The 22,586-nt window shown below is 37.8% G+C and overlaps 1 protein-coding gene, 1 long non-coding RNA gene and 1 pseudogene across 5 annotated transcripts in view; 2 read left to right on the forward strand and 1 right to left on the reverse strand.

The window, feature by feature from the left end:
• Positions 1-706, reverse strand: part of LOC118350697 (uncharacterized) — a 41,587-nt gene extending 40,881 nt beyond the window's left edge. The window contains exon 1 of one of the 3 annotated variants that reach the window (XR_004804971.2): positions 328-675. This is a non-coding gene — a long non-coding RNA (uncharacterized LOC118350697). Of the gene's footprint in view, positions 1-327 lie in introns of all 3 variants that reach the window. The other 2 variants (XR_004804972.2, XR_004804970.2) reach the window with 2 other exon arrangements.
• Positions 1-22,586, forward strand: part of OTOGL (otogelin like) — a 130,181-nt gene that overhangs the window by 45,470 nt on the left and 62,125 nt on the right. For both annotated transcript variants that reach the window (XM_049094370.1, XM_049094369.1), the window contains exons 19-25: positions 348-513; positions 1,287-1,361; positions 3,991-4,043; positions 5,606-5,768; positions 9,789-9,896; positions 10,680-10,818; positions 19,946-20,080. In XM_049094370.1, the coding sequence (XP_048950327.1) occupies positions 348-513; positions 1,287-1,361; positions 3,991-4,043; positions 5,606-5,768; positions 9,789-9,896; positions 10,680-10,818; positions 19,946-20,080 (839 nt within the window). The remainder of the gene's footprint in view (positions 1-347; positions 514-1,286; positions 1,362-3,990; positions 4,044-5,605; positions 5,769-9,788; positions 9,897-10,679; positions 10,819-19,945; positions 20,081-22,586) is intronic.
• Positions 16,860-17,255, forward strand: LOC112654331 (succinate dehydrogenase assembly factor 4, mitochondrial-like; annotated as a pseudogene).

A 22,586-nucleotide genomic window follows, 5' to 3' on the forward strand; every position in this document is an offset into this window, starting at 1 on the left:
GTATGTTTTATATACTATATTCTTGTAACAAAGGAAGCCAGAGAAAAGATAATATTATTAAGAAAATCATAAAGAAGAGAAAGTACATTTACTACTATTCTGTATTTGTTGAAAAAAATCCAAGTATAGTTAGACCAACCCACGCAGTTCAAATCCATGCTCTTCAAGGGTCAACGGTCATCATTTTATTTGCTTTTTTATTTCTCTTATAGGATTCTATAATGTTCTAAGGTTTATTGATGTGATATATCTTTGTCTTTCCTGGCTTCTGTCTGTGATAGACTCATCACCCAGCATTAATGCTTTGTGCCCTGTGGCAATCCTTACCTGATGCTCCTTCATCCTAGGGGTCGTGTGCCAGAAGGGCATGCTGTACCACCACTGTGCCTCCTTTTGTCGCCGCTCCTGCGTGTCCCTAGCTGCCCCTGAGCAGTGTAACGATGACTGTGCTGAGGGCTGCAACTGTCCCGAAGGCAAATACTATGAAGACACGCTTCACTTTTGTGTGCCCATGTAAGTCACAGGAGTGGGCTGACAGGATCTGGCATCTCTCTCTGCCCTTATAAGTTAAATGGGCTTCCAGGCTTGTTTTGTTTGTTTTTTCAAATTTAATTGACTCAACACCCTTTACTGGAAAATAAATGTTCTCCATGATTGAATAGCTACCTTTCCTCTAAAACGAGTGTGCATATATGCAGAGATGTGCCTGTGAGCTGTGGCCTTAATGTTTCTTGATGTCTTTATTTCCTTATTTTTAACTGTGTACATGTTCACAAGTAGCTGTAGGAACAGCTAAGGAATGTGATGGTGAATCCCAAAGTTTATTCCTGCTTGTTCTTACCATGTCAAAATTAATAACAAGGCTCATGTTCCACTGTCATGTGCCAAATCTCAGTAGCAGGAGTGCCTATCAGCACTCAGAAATGCCTCAGATCTCATGGGGGGGTCAGGGTTTTTGTCTTACACATAGGGCAAAATGATATATCAATTATATTTCTCTGAAGTGCATTCAGGGGCTTTTTCATGATGAAAACCACATAGTCTGTACTGAGACTGACACAGAACCTGTGCTGCAGAAAACATAATCTGAAGCTACGCGATACTCCACAGGTAAATGGTTCCTGCCATTCGCAGAACAGGATTGCAGGCAGGCAATGGATTATGTCATCCTTAGTGTGTGCCTTAACATCACCAATATGGAGCATAAGGTCTGCTTGAAATGTAGTGTTTTTAAAAAATTTATATCCTATTTTATTAACTTACCCCCTCCCCCCTTTTTTTTGTAGATTTCACTGCCGGTGTCACTATAGGGGCAGCGTGTATCAGCCTGGGGAGCTCATCCCAACACCATCTGGCTTATGGTAGATTTCAATGATGGGGCTTGTACTTGACAGCATGTCCTAATATAATTTTTAAACCCAAACTACAAATCTAAATATGACTTTTATAATTTAAGGTGTACGGATAACCTTTATATGGCCTTTTCAACCACATATATATTCCATTTCAGCACGGAATGCCTAACTAAGTCTTACACTCATGACTGCAGAAAATAGTTATGAATTGAGGTGTCACGCAGCGGAATGGAAGCCCTTTGATGAATTTGGTTCTCAGAAGTACTGCAAGCTGCTGAGGGGTTTTAGTTGGCCTGAACCACACATACCACATGCCCAAGTCAGGGGACACCCTCCCTAGTGAACTCGATCCTAGCGAGATGACACTTATTCATAGGGTGACACTCCTTCCTGTCCTAACCTGTTTGTGGAAAATGCAGACATGTCCATGCAGCAGTCCACATTGATCTTCATCCAACTCCTAATCTCCCTCTTTCGAGTTGCACCACAGGGACCTGCAGATAATAATAGAAGATAATAGTAATGATAATGATAATAATGATATCTAACCATTACCATGCACATTCTGCAGTCCTGGTGCCAGCCTAAGGGTTTTACGTTTAATATTCAAACTGTCCCCACCGTTAACCCTAAGAGAGTTGGGCACCGTTGCTATAGGCCCTGCTTACAGGTGAGGAAAATGAGGCACAGGCAGTTAAGCAGCCAGGTAATAAAGCTGATTTCCAATTCCAGGAAAGCTGGCTCTGCAGTGCTTACTCCATCGCCTACCTTGCTCTGCAGCCGATTTTGTGTTTGTGGCAGTAAACTGTTTATGGTCAATTGATCTTTATTGTTATTTCTATTTGCCCCCCTTTCACCCCTCCATCAAGACACCAAGGCCACCAGCTCTCGAATCTTTCTCTAGTAGGTTGTACTACTAGCCAGTTTCCCAAGCTGGAAATTTAGGAATCATTTCGAACTTTTTCCTTCTGCTCAACACTCCTTCCAGCCAGTAAACCCCCAACCCCAGTGGACTTTGCATTCTGGACATAGGTGAATTCCACTCCTGTGTTCCCATCACTACTCTCTAGCCATGTCTCTCACTTCTCTTTTCTGGGCCTTTCTACCTGGTTTTCTTGCCTCGAGTCTTGCCCCCTTCCATTCTACTTAGGTGTTATCTCTCTCTAGAATTTAACGCAATTGGATTTATTTAAGTAAACTTGGCAAAAATGAAGGAACCATCCACTTCAAGGAGGAAAAAAATTTCTATTAGTGCAGTGAACTCCTGTACCATTCTTCTTTAAAGAAGCTTATATCTCAGAGAGAGAGAGAGAGAGAGAGAATGATTTGGAAGAGTGGGGTCTGTGCCCTGGGATCCATGTCAGGTCCTCTCCGCCTGCACAGTGTGAGTGAGTCCTACTCTGCGTGTCATCTCAGGTAGCATGATACACATGCACACATTTCGTGTAACATGGCCCTTGTGTGCTAGTCAGCTTCTTCACCTGGGCTCAGATGTAGAACACATGGTCTGGTCCAACGCTGAAGCAAACACTGTTTATGCTGGAGTTGTTGAGAACTGGATAGTGTTGTTTCCTATCTTGATTTCTCTTTTTAATTGAGATATAATTAAATGATATCTTCTTAAGGGCTTTCCGAGATTAATCTAGCTTGATTTGGCTTGCCTTATGCCCTGTATTTAGATCCTAAGTTGCAAGGAAGATGGGCTTCTACTCTATCTTCAGTGTGGCTGCCAATGTTCTAGAATTGGAACCAACCATATTACTTCCCCCATTTAAGGTCTCTGAGATGAAGTCCTAGCATCTTAATGGAGTTGGCCTTGGCCTCTTTGGCATCTGCATCTCCTGTCACTTCTCCCCTTGCACTTTGTTACACAGAACCTGTTCCACCACATGTGGCTTTGTACCACATCTCCACTGAGTGTGACAGCTTCCTGCTTTATCCATGTCATAACCTCCATCCATTCTTTAAGACTGTCCAGACTTTAAAAAAAAAAACAAAACTCTCCAGACTTTGCCTTCTTTGATCATCTCAGTTGCCAAGAGATTTTAAGCCATTTCTCTTTGCTTTACTTTCAGCTTTTTGTTTTTGCTTGTTGTTTTTGTTTTTTTAAAGATTTTATTTATTTATTCATGAAAGACACACACACACAGAGAAGCAGAGACAGAGGCAGAGAGAGAAGCAGGCTCCACGCAGGGAACTCAGTCCCCACACTCCAGGATCACGCCCTGAGCCGAAGGCAGATGCTCAACCCTGAACCACCCAGGCATCCCTCTTTGCTTTACTTTTGTATCTTAAACATAATTCTACATTGTATATGTCACACGGCACAGATTTATTTGTGTGTCTTCCTTTCTTACTAGAATATAAGCACTTGGGTGAAGACTGTGAATTTTGGTTTCTGTGTCCCCTATAGCTTTTGCGGTGCCTCCCACATATATGTCTGATAAAAATTGAACTGAAATAGGTCTCTTCAAATTGAACCTAAGCCAATAACTTATTTGTAAAAAAAGAATATGTGGGGAAAAATAATATCTGTAAGTGTGCCCCATCAATTTTTGCATAGTCCATTGTTTTTGAAATATAGAAAAAACTGAGATGTGGCCTCATAAATTAACTATCTGTTTACCTCTACTAGCCAGTGTTCAAATGGGACGGTGAAATGTGAAGAACCAGCCACGCCCTCTACTGGTAAGAGCTAGATAGATGTTTTCCTGAAAGAGAACGCTGCTCTAACACTGTTGCCCTTTTTCTGGAAGCCAGACATCCATCACAGCCCTCCTTGCCAATGTGCATGAATATAGCCTTGGGAATGTTCCTCAACCTGGTGCTCCGTACTTCCTTTTTTTTTCTTCACTTTGATGATTATAATATTCGTAGGACATACTGGGGTGAACTTACAAGGCTGCTGAGGGGCAGACTGATGAACCCGGGGATGCCTACAGGCGGCCTACCCCAGAACGGGTGCAGGTGCACGTGCATCCAGGCACCTGTTGAAACCCATCTGTGGAACAGCGATTGGGAAACTACTCTAGACCAGGCCTTCTCAGATGTGATGTGTACACAATCATCTGGGGACCTTGGTAAAACATTAATTCTTATCAGCAGGGTCGGGGATGATGCCCAAGATGCTACATTTCTGCCGATGGCCGAGGTGAGGCTCCTGCCACTGGTTCTTGGACTCTAGGCCTAGCAGCCATCAGCTACACATGGTTTGCAAAATGACATCTACCACCATCTCTCTTCAGAATGTTGTTTTACACTTGCTTATCATTCCTGAAAATCCTACAGAGTACTCTACCTATTATTTGTTTTCACCATTAAAAAGCCTCAAGTTTTTAGTCACTGTGCAGAAATTCTAGACAAATAACAAACAACACTGCTTTCATTGATTTTAATGGACAGAAAAAGTGGAGGCTGATAAAACGGAGCTATTACTTTGTTATTTATTTGCAGGGCCTTGTATATATTATTATAAATTAGCTTTGATTTATATGCCCTGGATTTGCTTTATGAGGATTCAAGCATCAAGGCTCCTTTACCGGGTATATTCACGGACCACACACGTATTCAGTAGCAACTGGGTCACCCTTGCCTCGCCCTACTCGCTTCAGGGTGGCTTTGAGTAAAAGAGAGGGAAATCCAGGTGGCCGGACTTCTCCCAGCGGAGCCCACAAGATTTGATCCCATTGGCCCCAGTAAGGGAATTTATTTAATCCCTCTGAGCCCGAAAGCTTTCCGGAAGAAGATGTAGCCCCTACCCTGCCTATAATTATGTCTGCTTTTGTACTTCCACACTGTGGTGGGGACTGGTGTAAATAATGACTCAGAGGTGAAGAAAGATCTAAAACTATCGTGTGTTCATTGTAAATACATGGCTTTGTAAGAGTGTGAGCAGGCTATGTTACCCGTCCTCAAAAAATTGAAAGTGTATGTTTGGCTCAATCAAAATACCCTGTTTCTTGACCTCAGAAAATTATATAACCGTTGCTTAGTGATTGCTTTGTGGAGGGCAGCTAAGGTTCTCAAACTCCAAGTAGGTTTTTGCAATTTAGGAGACCAAAGGGAATCGTTCTGGAGAAGGTTTGTACGTTCCTCAACCAAACATTAAGAGTCAGAGCATCATCTAGTAATAACTGGTAAGATATTCTACGGTGAATTCTGTTTTGATGACAAATGCATGTCAGCATGCGTGTTTGTCTGTGGAGCAAATACAAAGTTAAGAGTATTATATCTGTGCCTTTTCCCTGAAGTTCCTGCCTGTCCCGAAGGAAAAGTGTATTTCGACTGCAGATTTCCTGACCCTGAATTACCAGCTGGTGGTGTAAATTGTGAGACCACATGTGCAAACCTGGCCATGAACTTCACTTGTGCCCCATCCTCACCCTGTATAAGTGGCTGTGTTTGTGCTCCAGGGTAAGCCTTTTTTTTTTCTTTCTTTTTTTTTTTTTTGAAAATATTTAGAATTTGAAAATGCAAGAGCTCTTAAAAATATTATTTACAGAAATAGCTAAAACTGTTCTGACTGGTGGTGAACTCTGAGTTGGTAACTAGAAGACTATTGTAATTATTTTGCTATATTCATGTAACCTATCACATGCTATCTTTGAAATATTACACATGATGCATAACAGATGATTAAATATGTCGCACGGGTTATACATACAGTATCGTTGAAGCAATACGACGAATGGAAGAGAACTCATTTCAGGATGGACTTGGCATTTATCTCCTGGTTTAACTGCAGTTTTGGGAAAGTGAGAGTGAGCCAGTATCCATTTAAAATACTTCAAGTGCATATCTTTTCTATATTATGGTTGTTGAAGTGAAGTTAGAATAGTGAGGCCAACTGCTGTACTTTTTAATTTCTTAATTTTTATCTTTTTGGGATTTTATTTAGTTATTTAGCATGAGTGAGGAGAGGGGGGAGAGGGAGAGGACTTGAAAGACTCTCTAGCAGACTCTGTACTGAGCGTGGAGCCTGATGCAGGCTCCCGCAACCCTGAGATTGTGACCTGAGCTGAAACCAAGAGTTGGATGCTTAACCAATGAGCCCCCGAGGTGTCCTGCCAACTGCTTTACTTAATGGATGTTATGAAAAATATGGGGCGTGGAGGCTACATAGGGCAGTGGGGACCAGTGGGAGCTCTGGCTTCAAACACACCAGAGTTCAAGTCCCAGCTCTGCTGATGTTAGCTGGGTGATTTTCCTGCAAATTTCTTTTAAGCCTGTTATGTTTGTGAGCTATGGTGTGTGTGTTGAGGGGGAGGGGTGCTCAATCAATATGAATCACTATGTTATAGCAGAATAATCTACTCCTGTTTTTGTAAGTTTACTTTACTAGCATGAATGCCTCATCCACAGGGAAGTTAAATACAGAATCTGGTAGCTGTTGGTTCCCCTGCAGGCACTTAACATCTGGCCTCACTGGCCCTCCCTCTTCTGGTAGTGAATGGAGGCAGTGCACAGAGAGAGAGGCCACCTGAGGCAAACAGGTCACCCATTCTTCCCGGTGAACACATTTGCACGGAGGGATTCCTGGGCTCAGTTCCTTTAAACCATGAGCAAAGAAGAGAGAGGTTTTGTAGTTCGTTTCTCAGGAGAGTTGCATTTGTCTAGATGGTCCCATCTGGAATAGATAAAAGAGCCAAATGACTTGGGACCATACCAATCTCTTTAGAAAGGGAGGAGGTTGAAAGAACAAGTGCCCGCAGGTGGGGGTGTAAAGGCAGGTAGGAATCAGGCCATAGAGCAGATGACATTTTAGTAAAATGAGGAAGACATTTTAGTAAAAAAAGGACAAGGGAAATATAACCTTTATTATGATAAAATAATTGGAACCGACAACGTTGCTTGATTTGATTTGATTATGACTCAAGGACTCATGGCTGATAAAGCTGCATCCTAATTTTTTTCATATGCCTGTGATTAACGCTATTATTTTTTTAAAGAATATTTATTTACTGTCACCTTTGACTGTTAGTTCAACGATGATTTATTTATTTACTGGTTTGATTTCATTTCAAAAACTACAGAAATTTTTTTCTCACCTTCTCTTATTGTGTTGAAGTAAATATAGCTAGAATTAACTGAGAGGCCTTTGACTGATTTGGAAATAATTTTATTATATAGAACATTCTTTTATAAAGTTGTTCATGGTAATATGATTTGGATTGTCTTCCATTTGACCTTGACTGGCTTTTTTTAGGACAATAAGCCTAGTGTCACCTGCTTATGGGGATCCTTGGAGTGACAGCCAAGGATCATTGAGTATGAAAGATCCTCATAACTTGGTTTAGAAATCACTGTTGGAGTCCCTGGGTGGCTCAGTTGGTTGAGTGTCAGACTTGTGTTTTCAGCTCAGGTCGTGATCTCGGGGTAATTGGGATTGAGGCCCTCAGAATCTCAGCTTTCTCTTTTTAAAGTGTATCTACAAACGTCTAAGGGGTTGAGTATGTGTCATGCACCAGTCAAATGGTGCTAACATTTGGGACACTGTGTTAAGCTACGGGGTGGGGATACTACTAAAATACATTTATAAGATAACAACAGAATCTACCTTTGGGATTGTCATGAGGATTAGGTGAATTAGTGCTGTGCTATTCTATAGTGGCTGGGTCACAGGAAGCACTCAGAAATATTTGTTTTTGCTGTTGTTTTTATTTTCTCTGTGAAATATTTTTTAAAAATATTTTATTTATTTATTCATGAGAGACAGAGACAGTGTTTCACAAGTGTTTCACATTCTTTATTATTAACACATTTTAAATGTTTGTGTCTTTTGACATGCTATTTCCTTCCTGAAAGGTTATCCCTTAAAAAGTATCTTAATATCTATGAATATAAAAACTAAATACCATAATCTCAAAGGAGAATTACCTTTAGAGTATTTTCAAAATATTCTGACATGAAGATTAGATACATATTATATATGATACATATTCTAATACCCTTGATATAAATATATACATATATTTTTCAATATTCTTAAAATCTTCTCTCAAGAGTTTATTTCACAAACAATAATAAAATACTACTAATAAATAAAATTTAAAGTAAAATAATGTAACTAATATAATAACTTAAAATAATAAGATAAGCAGCTACTAAAAATAGACCAAATATATGAAGTTCTTTCTGAATTTGCTTTCAAATGTTATAATTCAATGCCATCAAAATTAACATAGAAGTCAGGAATCCTGGATTCTTGCCTCTTCTCTCATAGAAAGGATCCCATATGTTTCTTTCCCTGCTTTCCCTCTCTCAGCTCTTCTAGCAGCAATGTAATTCCCTTTTTTAATGTCTGTGTTGTCCACTAGACCTCAAACTCCACTCAGGAAGACTGTGAACATCTTAATGTGTGTGTCCCAACGTCTAGCATGCAGCAGACACTCGATTGTTGAGTAAAGGTGACTCAGTGAACCTATCTCTGTAAGGGCTGCATTATCCCATTTACATTTCTTTCTTTCAGACAAGTGTCCTAGAATCTGTATTTTCTTAGCTCACCTCTCCCACACTTCTCTCCACTTTCCCTGGGCATCACCATTTCTCCTCTGCCTGGAAAGCCCTTCTCTTCCCTGGCTTTGCCTGAAAGACTTCTCACCATTTAAGACTCAATTTAATGCACTCTTTTATGTAAAAACCTTTAGGGGAATTCATCGCAATGAACTGCAAGTACTTCATTAAATGTCTCATAGAGGGGTGCCCTGGGGGGCTCAGTGGGTCAAGCATCTGCCTTTGGCTCAGGTTGCGATCCCAGGGTCCTGGGATCCACCCCAGCCTCAGACTCTCTGCTCAGTTGGGAGCCTGCTTCTCCCTCTCCCTCTGCCTGCCACTCCCCCTGCTTGTGCTCTCTCTCTCTCTGTCAAACAAACAAACAAACAAACAAGTAAATAAATAAATAATCTTAAAAAAAAGAATGGGAAACACTTGATATAATGGCTTTTTATTCAAAACACATCTTAACTAAGTCCTCAGGACTTTACATTTAAGCACCTACATAAGGAGCTTTTGATTATTCTCTCTGTCGTGCAACAGAAAATGTTATGTATTTCATAATTTATTATTTTATTGAAAAATTGTTAGGTCCCACAGATTTTTTTTTAAGTTGCAAATATTGAAAAAAGGGGCCCCCACTTATTCCTTAGGTGTTATTTTTGGAATAGCTCACTCGAAGCGACCTTTACGCTGCTGTTTCTCTTTCATTGTGCCAAACGATAGCAGAAAGGTTAAAATATTGCATCTGGTCACTTGCCTGGCGTTTTATTTGCCCCTGTGATGTGCAAAGTACTGGGTGAAAAAAGAGGGAGCAAAAGATTAGACCCGCCCCCTCCCTAGGTGAGCTAGGACATGCCTGTGGCAGCTCTAATAAATATAGATGGTTTACTGATTTTCACAAAACAGAAACTAAACAGCATTTACCCCTTCATTTGGAAGAATGGCAGAGCACAAAGGCAAGTGTTATGTCCCCGAAAGCTGTCCATGTATCTGGAAAGATTGGGAGTACCTCTCAGGAGAAGTGATTGCTACGCCATGTTATACCTGGTAATGAGATCCTTTTATTTCACAAAATTTTTCCCTAAGCAATTGTATTTATTTCAATCATCTTATATTTATTCAATGTGACTGACTTCAGGAAAAAAAAAATCAAGCCTGAGTAAATAAGATTTTAAAGGCATTTAGGAGTTGGTGGAGAGCTATTATCTGCAGGGGAATCATAGCATTATTTTGGGGCATGTTTGTTCAGCCCAGAAGAAAACTGCAAAATGTGAAAGCTTGAAAATTTAAGAAGAAAAGCAATATCTCCAGTTTATAAGAAATTAATAAATGCTCCGAAGAGACGATCACATTTAATACCAGGTCTTCTGTTTGGAAATAAGCCGAAACAGTACCATAAAACAAAATTGAAATGCAATTTCCTTAAAATGTGGTAAAAAAATTCCAAGCTCATGAACAAGGTCATGTCTAGTATATTTAAACTGATCCCAATATAAGAGATGGCATGGTTTTTTTTTGTTTTGTTTTGTTTTTTTTTGCTCTCATCATGACTATATTCAATTTTTTTATGCTGTCATCTGTTTTCAGGTGACCCAAGCACCATTTTTAGGCTTCTTGATTGTGGTGCCTGATAATACATTTAAGCAAAGTGGTAAATCTAGGCCTAATTTCTCAGCGTAATAAATGTTATTGAACCAATTGGCAATATTTGTAAGGGCTCTTGGCTCAGTAAATGTTCTTGAATACAAACCTTATAATGTTTTTATCGCTTGAAAAATGCTAATTAGAGTCACATGTCTTAGAAAGATAACTGGTGTTATTTTTGGCTAGTGTTTGTCGTCGAGGGATGTTCAATTGCACCTACTATCCATGCCCGGCCGTGTGCACAATATATGGGGACCGGCACTATCATTCATTTGATGGGCTGGAATATGACTATATCAGTGATTGCCAGGTATTTTTGATAAAGGTATGTCACATTTACGTACTTACATTTGCATTTGTGTAAAGACTTAATGTAAAAGACAAGTATGTCAATACATGACATCTCAAATCCATATGTCATTAATAAAACCTACAAAAGTTATAGCAATTTTAAACATTTCCTCAGCTCATTCATAAGTTCTATTATATATAGATGAGGGGCTAATTCTTAAACTTGCTGTGCTTCTGTTTTCTCATTTGTAAAATGAGGATAATCATTGTACCTGTCTCTTGGGGTAGTCATTAGGATTAAATAAGATATAAATACGTAAAGCTCTTAATGTGTGATATATAATAAGTGTTCAATAGATGCCATTTTTATTTTTATTGGCGTAGTTTGGTGAATACAAATATAAGACATGAAACCGTGCATTAGGCAATATATATTGTTTATGGTTATAGCAATAAAAAGACATTATTCTTAATTCTAGACATGTGATCTTGATGATATGCTACAGTAAACCTTGGGCTTTGTATACCTGATAAAATCCCTAAAATTTCTCATGTTTAATGTGTTTGGATTTTCTTTATAACTAAATTTTATTTAGACATCACTGATCCCAGAATTAAATTTCTAAATGCAAAATGTAAGCTTTAGAAAGAAGTTGGGCAAGAATAAACAAAATAACATCTTTTCTTCCAGCAAAGTAACCCGTGATTATCTTGAATGCATATTTTATTTCTGGGTAAGGCTTTTATGTCATTAAAAGTGTGTGTGATCCTGTTCTTTTATGCACATGTCAACCAAGTAGACACATTCCTATTTTGTATTCGTTCTATTAAATAAAAAAAACGAATGGTAAAATCCATTGTGTTCCAAACCTAAGCAACCGCCAGCTTATGTTTTAAACCATTGAATTTCCCATTTAGTACTATTGTCGGCCTCCATTTAGAAAAATTTTAAGTGTCTTAAAGAATAAATCCAAATCTGTCAAAGAAAATTCAGAAGTTGAGAAGACTGGGATCATGCCTTACACTTCTTTTTCCCTCCCCAAATCATGTGGAGCATTTGGCAAACTCTAACTAACTACTTATTTGAGCTGCATGCTCTGCTTGGCTTTTCCTGAACCCCTCATTTGTCTTCACAGTAGAGGAATCATAGTGCTCACCAGTCTATTTTAAAACAATGATTGTGTAGAAAGCATTTCAAGTAAAATATTTGTCTCAATTCTGATTCTTGGTAAAATGAAAATATGCACTTGTGTTTGATGAATGAACATAGCACCCTTTTGAAAAAAAAAAAAAAACACAACAAACTGGGTTCTTCACTATAATGGTATCGTTCCACTTAGCAGGCAAGAGCCATTGCAGTTTGGCTTTTAGACTTTTAAAACCTGATTCCTATCATCAGTTTAATTTGCTACTATATCCTCCTGTTAAAAATCAATATCCCAAGTTCAATTTCAAATTTTAATAAGTTATGCCTATCTGTGTATGACAGGCCACAGGAAATATTCTTTCAATCTTTTAGTAAGCAATGAAATTTAGATCCCTAATTTAATATCTGGGTTAAGATTTGTTATTAGGGTTCAAGTAGTAAGATTAAGATATGAAGAACATTAAAAGTTTAAGTTTTCAAGTTCTAGAATTGTGTCTTTTTTTCCTGCCAAAGCAGAAGTATTCTCTTTTTGTACGTCAACGATGTTCTTTAAAAAAAGAAAGTGTTTACAAAAGATAGACTTCAGAATGTAACTTTCACTGAATTGAATTGGTAATTAAAGAGAAGAAAATCTATTATTTTTTTATGAAGTTTTAATTTAATTTTATTTTTATTTTTTATTTTTTATTCATGTCAGACAAAGAGAGAGAGAGGCAGGGACATAGGCAGAGGGAGAAGCAGGTTCCATTCAGGGAGCCCGATGCAGGACTCCATCCCAGGACCCTGCACGGAGGCTCAACTACTGAGCCACCCAGGTGCCCATGAAAATCTATTATTAATAATTATGTACAATTATACTAGAGAATTATTTACTACATTGTACTGGACATTTTATTGACAATTAATAAAACCAGAATCATGCCCCAAAATAATGAGGATAGTTGGATCAACATATACTTGATAAGCCAAGAAATTTTTTATTTGATCATGGGACGGATAATTATTTCATATCAAAGATAAATTAGTGATTAACAATGCAACTTAATGTAATGGTTTTGAAATCTTTTCATGCCAGATAGTAAATTTCTGAATGCTTGGGTTTTTTTTTTTTTTTTCTGCTTTAATTTTTCTTCAACGATTTTTTTTTTTTGTTTGTTTGGTTTAGTTTGGTTTCTGTTTCTGTTTCTTTGCTTACTCCACATGCTTAGCTTTCCCGTGGCGGAGTCTTCTCTTTTGGGGAAAGAATCAACATTTCCTCTGAGAAGGAGAGAATTACTGCCAGCACCATTCATTTACTTGCTACTTTTTCAGTGACAGGAATAATTTCTGTAAAGCACAGATTCAATTCTTTCTTTCTTATCAAACAGCTCTCTTTTCTCCTGCCTTGATTACAAATTCTACATTTTATTTTTGTTATTTATAACACATTTTTATCTGGTGAAACTGATTGATTTCTTTGGGCCTTAACGTGGATCTAGTAATGTCATTTATAAACATGTCTCTTCATTTGCCAGTTGGATTTATAACAATTAATACTTATTCAACATGAATTTATAAGTAAATTGACCCTCACATTTAAAGAGGTATTAATGTCCTTTTTTTTTCATCTCTGGAGTTTTAAGTGTAATCTAACTTTAGGTACAAATAAGTACTTAACACATCTTTGCTGATGCTGGTCAAACTTTAAAAATTCAGGTTCTCCGATATTTTATCATTTTGGAGGCTTTTTACCCTTTACTATAAATAGCACATGGAATATATAGCACGTTGTGTTTTAAGTAGGTTGAAGCAGGTTTAAGACAAAGGTATAATTGTATATGCAGAGATAAGACTTGTTTAACAGTAAAAAGAGATAAGAGACCAAACGACATCTCAACCTAGACCGTAAGCTAAGAGAAAAAGAGAGAACACTGGAGGTCTTCAGCAAAAATAGGAAATATATTCCAACAGCCAGATTTCAGAGCCAAACTCTACGTCTATTAATCTATGGCAAGTCCCAATCACTGCTCTATTTCTTATAATTTGTTCCAGTTTAGGTTTTACAACATTGTCTTCAGGTGAGATCTCAAATGTTTAGTATTCTCCTTAAGCCTCTGAAAACCCTTCTAATTTCATCAGTCTCCAATTCCAAACTTTGTATCATTTGTCCCATGAATATTTCTGGTGTGCCTTCTATGTGTCAGGCCCTATGCTGGGAAGTACAAATATGATGACAAGCAGAAATAGATACAGGCCTTGCCTCTGTACCCAAGGCTGCCGGTGGTGGTGGTGGCGGCCAGGTGGAGGACGGTTATAAATCACCTAATCACAAAACTCATCAAATGTCAACTGCAAAACTCAATGATGACCTGAATGCAAAATCTAATTAAACTTTTAAAAGCTTATCTTCTTTTTTCCTCTGAGGTAGCTTGTGCTTTGTAATTCTATTGCCTCTGCTGGTCCCTTGTCTCTGATCTCTCCTCAATATTCTCTGGTGACTCCTTTCTTCAAGAGTTTCTTAAAACACTGGGGCTCACAGGTTCAATTTCCGTGTCTCCCTCCTCTGTGAAACTCTAAGGAACAAACTGAAGTCCTGAAAAATCAGAGAGTCGATATATAAGTATTTCTTTTAAAAAATGACAAGTACACCACCTTCCACTCACTTTCCCTTCCTCTGGCCATCCTAACAGTGACTGCAAAAATTAGTCTCTATTAAAAAAAAATCTTTCCATGTTTTTGACTGACTTTCTGTTTAGCAAGCTCTGATCATCTCCCATCTTTATTTCCAGTTGAGACCCATGGAAGGAAAACTGCTCTAAAACTATCTTAAAGTCGTAGACTCAGGAGATAGGCAGCCAATGTAAGATTTTCTCCAAACAATCATCATCTGCATGCATTTCCCATCTCTAAGCCAATCGTTGTTAGTCACTGAAATGAGGTTCTTATGGTGGTTTATCTTCTAGGGACAGTTTTTATTTATATTGTTCCTATGACAACCATGCTGAGGACAAAGGGGTCAGAGGCAGGAAGACAATTTAGACCTTTATTGATAGGACAGTGTATCTTGTCTATATTATGGTGGATATTTTCAACCCATCTCAGTTTTTTATAGTTTCCTGAACATCTTTTTATATCAGGAAAATCAGAAAATGTATGACTAAATTAAACGATATGATAAAAATCTAAAGAAAATTCCTCTCCAGTCCTGATACATTAATGTAGCCAAAATTAAAATGGACATGAAAAATATATTAATTTTATTTCGTTTTTAAAATTTCATGAACAAAACTTTATAGATGGCTCTGGGTGTATTTTTTTAGTCTATTTCAGTAGGAAGATGAAAATCTCAGAGTTTATGGAATTAATTCTGTAAGTGTCTTTTTTTTTTTTTTTTTTTTTTTAGAGAGAGAGAGACAGAGAGAGAGAGCAAGTGGTGTTGGGGAGAGGGGCAGAGGGAGAGAGAGAGAATCTTAAGCAGGCTCCATGCCCAGCACAGAACCCACATGGGGCTTAGTCTCACAACCTGAGACTGAGATCATGACCTGAGCTGAAATCAAGAGTTAGATGCTTAACTGACTGAGCCACCCAGGGACCCCTGTGTCTTTTCAAAAAATTGGTGTTTAATTAATTCTCTACTTTATTCATATAAGCTAACTCTTAAATATTGTATCCTTGTTGGAAATTTCAGGCAAGGTGATTGTGATATTTTATCCATAAGATTGATGTCCATTATTCATCTTAGATGTTAAGGTTCAGTATTTACTTTGCGTCGTAATAGTTTACCTACTTAGACAACACACTGTATAAAAACTGTCTAAAACATTCAATAGCACAATAATAGCTATTGTAATAGCACAGTAATTTTTTTAACCTTTATCTCTTCCTTTTTTTGTTTCTTTCTTTCTTAAACATTTAAATTTACACTCTACTCTAGGAGCTGTTAAGGGTACGATTATTAAGACATTAGCTTCACCCTCAATTGTTTTATGTTTGAGAGAGTCATTAATACACAAGAAGCTAGAAGGTTGGGATAAATGAAAGCTCTCTTATGGGAATGTAACTTATTTTGACTAGAGAAATAGCAACAGGAAAGTTTCATGGAAGGGGGAGGAATTGGTACTAGACTATTTCACCCCATTATAACCCATTTCTTTTTCAGTGTATTTCCAGGTAGATTTCCTTGGTAATGAAGCACCTTAGGGTGGTTTTCTTCTCGTGGCATTCTGGTTAAATGCCTGCTATTTTAGGGAACCAACAGTAAGTGGTCCTGGTGGTAATCTATGTACAAAGCCCTAAGGGAAATACCATCCCAAGGAAGACTTTGAATAAGTCACAAAGGTAACAATTGAAGGATGGTTTTGTCTCCCAGGCAGCAGGAATTCTTTGATGCTCTGATGTCATTTGTGCAACTGGGACAATCTCCGTGTGACTGCTCTATTCTCTTCTTTCTCAGGCTTGCTTATATAACTCTTTTCTGTGTCCTTCACCTTTGCATCAGTTCAGTCATTGTTTTTGCTTCCTTTTTTTTTTTTTTAAAGATTTTACTTATTATTCATGAGAGACACACACACAGAGAGAGAGAGAGAGAGAGAGAGAGAGGCAGAGACACAGGCAGAGGGAGAAGCAGGCTTCATGGAGGGAGCCCGACATGGGACTCGATCCCAGGTCTCCAGAATCAGGCCCTGGGCTGAAGGCGGCGCTAAACTGCTGAGCCACCCAGGCTGCCCTCTGCTTCCTTGTATTTTGTAGGAATTTTATTCCTTATATTTTAAGCTTGCTCTCTTCAGCCCCACTCTACCTTCTGTCTTCTTTCTATCTATTCACTCTCAAATCTTACTACAGAAAACTTTTTAAAAACCCATTGTTTTCTGGTTCAAGTGTGAGAGATAACAGGCTATAGTGGTCTTTCTTTATGCTTACACTACACTCTGTTGGCCCGAGGTGGCACCATGACCGGATCAGGGCTAGTTCAGTTACTCGGCTGCATCCTGGCCACTGTGTGGTCAGTGGCAAGATCACCCCTTCTGTGTCATATTGTGAGGAGAATGAGTTCTCAAGGAGAAAAACCCAAACACAATTAAACAATCTCTTAAGAAGTTACCAGAAGGTCATTTTGATGGACCAGAAGATTCTAATTTAGAAAAAGTACCACTAATAAAATTTCCAAGTTATGTTAATCCTGTTACCAAAGAAAAAGGTGGACCCAGAAGCCCTGAAACTGCCTGATATGGAGATTAGAAATGAGAAAGACACTGTATTGATTTTTAAGCCACGTATTATTAACTTCATAACATGTGTCATGACAGCTATCAAATATAGGTAAAATATAGTGGCATGAAAACATATGTGGGCTTTATAACCACCAAAAATTAATGAAAAAACCTGAAGACTCCCCCAAAACTAGCAATGGGAATGCATAATTCAGACCTCCTCTTGTGGGAAGCAGAGTTGACTGAGAAGTCCCGCTGTTGCCCACGGGATCCACCACTGACTGTATTCCTGCTGAAGCCACACTTCCCACCAGCTGTTCTTAGCTGGTGAATGAGTATGGTGGAGCTGCAGTAAGTGAGCATGTGGCTCAGTCCCCTGATGGGGGACAGTGGCTACAGGGCTCCCCATTAGCCATCCCAGAATTTTCTTGCTACTGTGCTGCTATTAGAGACTCTTCCTACCCTGTCCTCCTTTCTTTCTCTCTCCTCTTCCCAGGTTTCAGACTCTGCCTACTTTTCCTTTTATAATTCAAAAACATCTCCCCAATAAATCTCTTTCCCATTTAGAAAAACAAAACACAACTCTGTTGGCCCATTGATGAATGTACTGCTTTGGGCCATAAAACGTGGCTTCCAGAGGCTACAGTATGAGCAGGAACTTTGTGTGGGATACTTACCCTTAAAAGGGGTAAGGGCTATGACAGGTGCTTAGATTGACTGACATTTGAGTAAAATAATATTTTACCTTGAGAGGTGCTGACATTTTGTTTGGAATCACCTGGGAGAATATTTTCTATAAATGTTTGCAGTGCCTCAGAATAAAAGGTTTAAGGAATCCATGTGGCACACTGATGTTGACCTTTTCCCTCTAGCTTTATGATCATTACTTATTATGTTGCTTAGCAACTCTGTAGCATTATCTCCAAACCTAATATTAACTTGAAATACATTGGAAATGAAAATTATAGAAACGCGAGTCTTAGGAATTGATATTGTTTAAAGTAACTGTCAACAATAGCATGATATTACAAGGCAGTCAATACAATATAGAATATTTCATGATATTTCTGAGTTTAACATAAAGAATAATCTAACACTGAGGAACTTTAATTAATAATAATAGAAGCATAATGGCAGTGGAAAGCCTTTCAGCTGGCTTTTCACATCCCTTAATCCAAATAACTTTTCTCAAGAGAAAGAACAAAACAAAACCCTGAATTATATATTTTTTTCTTCTTTGAAAATCATTCATAAAGGCAGAAAATGTAGCATGATTTTTTTTGAGCAGTACAATGCCATAATCATCTTAACGACTTTTATTATTCTCCTTTTCAAAATTTGGACAATGTTTTGCAAAAGGATTAAGAAGAAGTAAAAGCTCTCAGTTCCTATGAAAGAATGAAGGAAAAGTGGGTCACAGAAGGACACATTAATTACTTTGTCAACACTATTCATCGAAAAACCTCTCCTCTTGGCACTATGCTATAGTAATTACTTATAAGACAGAAAAAAATTTGGCCAAACCAAAAGAAATCTTGAGCTAGTGTTCATATTGCTGGTGATATGAAAAACTAAGTGTAGAGAATTTATAAGACCTATATGATTTCCGGATATTTAAAGGCTTTTTCACTTTGAAAATAAACACTGACCTGCATATCTAAAAATGAAAAGAATTCAGGAAATGTATGTGGGCCTTTGAAAATTGGACATAGAGTTCAAAGAGAAATGCCACGTTATTTTTGGTGAAATCCCATCTTTCACAAGTTAGTGAGAGTACTCTTAGACTGGTGTGGCTTTTAACTTTTGGAGGGATAGGGATCACCTCAAAATCTGATGAAAACCATGGGCTTTCTTCTTAGAAAAATACAGATAATAAAAAAAGCCCAACATTCTCCAATGAATTTCTAGGGTCTGTAGAGCTACAGAAGTCCTTCTGGGGAAATGGTACCAAAAGAGAAACTGATTCTAGAGAATGTGTTCTAAGTGCATGCAGTACCTGAGGAAGGTAGAGATGAGGTGGGAGGTGAGGGGGTCCGGTTGAGTGTGTACGGGGTTAAATAACGTTCTCCAAAACTAAGGAACCCTGACAACTTACAGGTGACTTTTCTCCTCAATCATTGCTAGACACTTCCTAATTTCTCTACAAGTAGCATAAAGAAAATTACGATTTTGAACTCTGTCTCTGCTCTAATTTAGGCAAATGACTTTGGAAAATCAGTTAATCCTTCTTAACTCCACTCCTTGGTCTGTAAAGTGGAGATAATACTTAATTTGAAAACTATCTTAAAAATTAAATATCATATGTAATGTTCAAAGGAAGCCCTCAAATGATACCCATTATTGTATTTACTAACACTACCAGAGCTTTGTATCTATCGCAGTTTTAACCTGTAGGCAAATAATTATTTAGCCAGAAAACTTTTAAAAATATAACAGAAGATGTTGCCTAAAATGAGAATATTTCCTTTAAATTCCCCTAAGTGACATATCTTGGATATTCGTTGAAAAGAAACTGGTTGATAGATTTGAGCTACAATAATAGAAAAAAAAAAGTTTTGTTAGAACAAAATATTGTTATTTTTAACAATAACTTCTGTTTGTTAGAACAGAAGATATTGGAGGTAAATGTGTAACTATTGAACTATTTTGGATAAAATGATTTTTATTTTAGAGATAAGCTGTATTTTATTTATTTTTTGAGATAAGCTGTATTTTGAGTACAACCCCATTGTTAAGCTTAGTCTTCTTTAAGGTTTGTTAGTAAAAAATAACCAAAAATTATAGTAGTATACACTTGTATTAATGCATTATTTTTGACATTTCAGAGTGCAGATGATTTGGATCTATCTGTCATTGCCCAGAACAAGAAATGTTTTGACAATGATATTGTTTGTTCCAAAAGTGTTTTGATTTCAGTTGGGGACACTGAAATTTACCTGAATGACACTCCTTACAAACAGGTTAGTAAATTATTTCTTTTAGGATCATTTTAACTTATCCCGAGGATACTGAAAACAAAATAGAAACAATTTAGGATACTTTTCTCTGTGAGTGGTTACAGATTTAGATTTTCTTTTCTTTGTTGTTTTATGTGGCTTCAGTAAATCATACTTGTCTGTTTTATTTTTTTAAGATTTTATTTATTTATTTGAGAGAGAGTGAGAGAGAGAGAGAGAGAGAGAGAAAGAACACCAGTGGTGGGGCTGGGGGGCAGAGGGAGAGGGAGAAACAGACTCCTAGATAGCAGGGAGCCCAATGTGGGGCTCGATCCCAAGAAACATGACCTGAGCCAAAGACAGATGCTTAACCAACTGAGCCACTGAAGCAAACCAGTCTCTTTGGTTTATACTCCACTTCTCCATATTCCAATTCTTTCCTCTTTTCTTCAACCTCATGGTCACCATTCTGGCCCTAGCAACCATCACCAGGTATCTGGAGTATAGCGCCATCTTCCACACAGACACTGGGCTTCCTGTCTCAGTTCTTCCCCTCTTCTCCTGCCATACCACAGCCAAGGTAGCTTTTTTTTTTTTTTTCCCTAAAATGGGGATCTAATCTATCAGTCTAGTGCTTCAAGACTTTCAAATGACTTCCCAGTTCTCTGATAAGGCTTTCACCATCCTGACCATTATCACTTCTCCTGCCTCATGTCTCATCACTTTTCTGCTTCCAGCCCATTTCCAGAAGATGGAGCTTTTATTAGTTCTTCAGATATTCTTTTCTTTCACCTCTGTTTCTTCATGAATGTCATTGCTGCTACCTTCATCTGCCTTTTCTTTAATTTACTATTCTGCGATAGGTCTCATCTTTACTCCTTCCGAGAGCTCCCCTTCATACCTTCAAGCACCTGGTTAGGACACGTATCACACTTTAGTAAAATTACTTGTGTGGTTGTCTGTCTTCTCCATTTGTCTATGAGTTCTATGAGAATTGGGACCACTGTCTCCCTTATTTATTCCTATATTCTTGGAGGCTACCCAGTTTGAAAGAGCGAATACATTTCATTCATCCCTTCATCATCCATACATCTATTCATGCATTCGTCTACTATCTACCAAAATCTGCATTAATTTTTAAGACTAAAATGGTGCAAAGACACTGCACTTGCCTTTAAGGAATTATAATCAGGTGAGGGAACTATTCAAGTAAACAAGAATGTGCAGTGTAACGTGTTATGGCAGGAGTATGTATAAGACAGTGTGAGAACCCCTAAGAAGAAGCCAATCTTGCATGTTTAGTGTAATTGTTAGGCGTGTAGACTTCAGAGTCGGTTAGTACTCACCTAGAACCCTTATTCTACCACTTGCTGGTTGTGTCACTTTGGGCAGGTTTACTTCACCTCTTCAAGTTGTGGCTTTCCAGATTGTAAACTTGGGATGATTATAGAATCTAGTTCTTATAAGTTCATATGAGGATGAAGTGAGGTAATGGATTTCAAGAAATGGCTTTCCTTCTCTCCTTCACCCTCCTTATTTTTGAAGGTTCAGAAGATATGCTCTGGATTAAATGGTTTGAACTGAATCTTGAGGGATGAGTAGGGATATGATCTAACATACAGCTTTTAAAAAGTGGCCTCTCTGTGACATTTAAGAAGAGTGTTTCTCAAACTTTGATCTGTAAATGTGCATTAAAGTCATTTGCAATATCTACTATAAGATCTGATTCCTGAGCCTCACCTCAGTAATTAGAATGGCTGAGGTTGAGAACGAAGATCATTATTAATGGTACCCCCAATTCTTCTGCACGATAAAGTTTGAGAATTAATGCGGTAGATCATAGCTTCTATTTCAATCAGAAATATTGAGACCAACCAGGCAGCAATCAAGCTTGCAGCAAAACAGAGTTTGTATATCACATTGACATCTTTTGAAAGTAATTATTACAGTTTGGCAGAGCCAGCAGCCGGATATTCATTTATAGGCGAAGGTCTAAGAACAAGAATATGTTTCTTATTTTTAAAGAAAAAAACTGAAGAGAAAATAGTAAATGTTCTTGTAGAGACAATTTGGCACATTTTTGAGGTGTAATTACAGTTCAGTGAAGCTTTCAACTTCCAATATTCCCCTATATGCAGGTGTCAATGAATCTCTGTATCAGTTGTGAAGTATGAAGTAAGATAAAGGAAAGTCACAAAAATTGTTCGATCCTAACTAATCCCCTGCTAATATTTTTTCTTGAACATCAAAAGTAAAAATCAGTACCACTATTTTATGGCATATGGATTGCTCATCTAGGGAAAGAAACAAAATCTGTTATTCTTTAAATAAACACACAATTTTGTTTTGTCAAATACGTAAAATATATTTTATGAATTTATTCAAGCTGCACTTCTTTAAATGTTTTAAGTCTCCACATTTATAACTTTCTAACATCATTAGAGTTTGTTGAAAGGGCTATAATTCTCATTGGAAGAGAAGGTCTCGATTTTGGGCAATTCATAACACCATCACTCTTCTAATGAGAAGT

This window comes from Canis lupus, chromosome 15, assembly GCF_003254725.2.
Source record: "Canis lupus dingo isolate Sandy chromosome 15, ASM325472v2, whole genome shotgun sequence".
Lineage (NCBI taxonomy): Eukaryota > Metazoa > Chordata > Mammalia > Carnivora > Canidae > Canis > Canis lupus.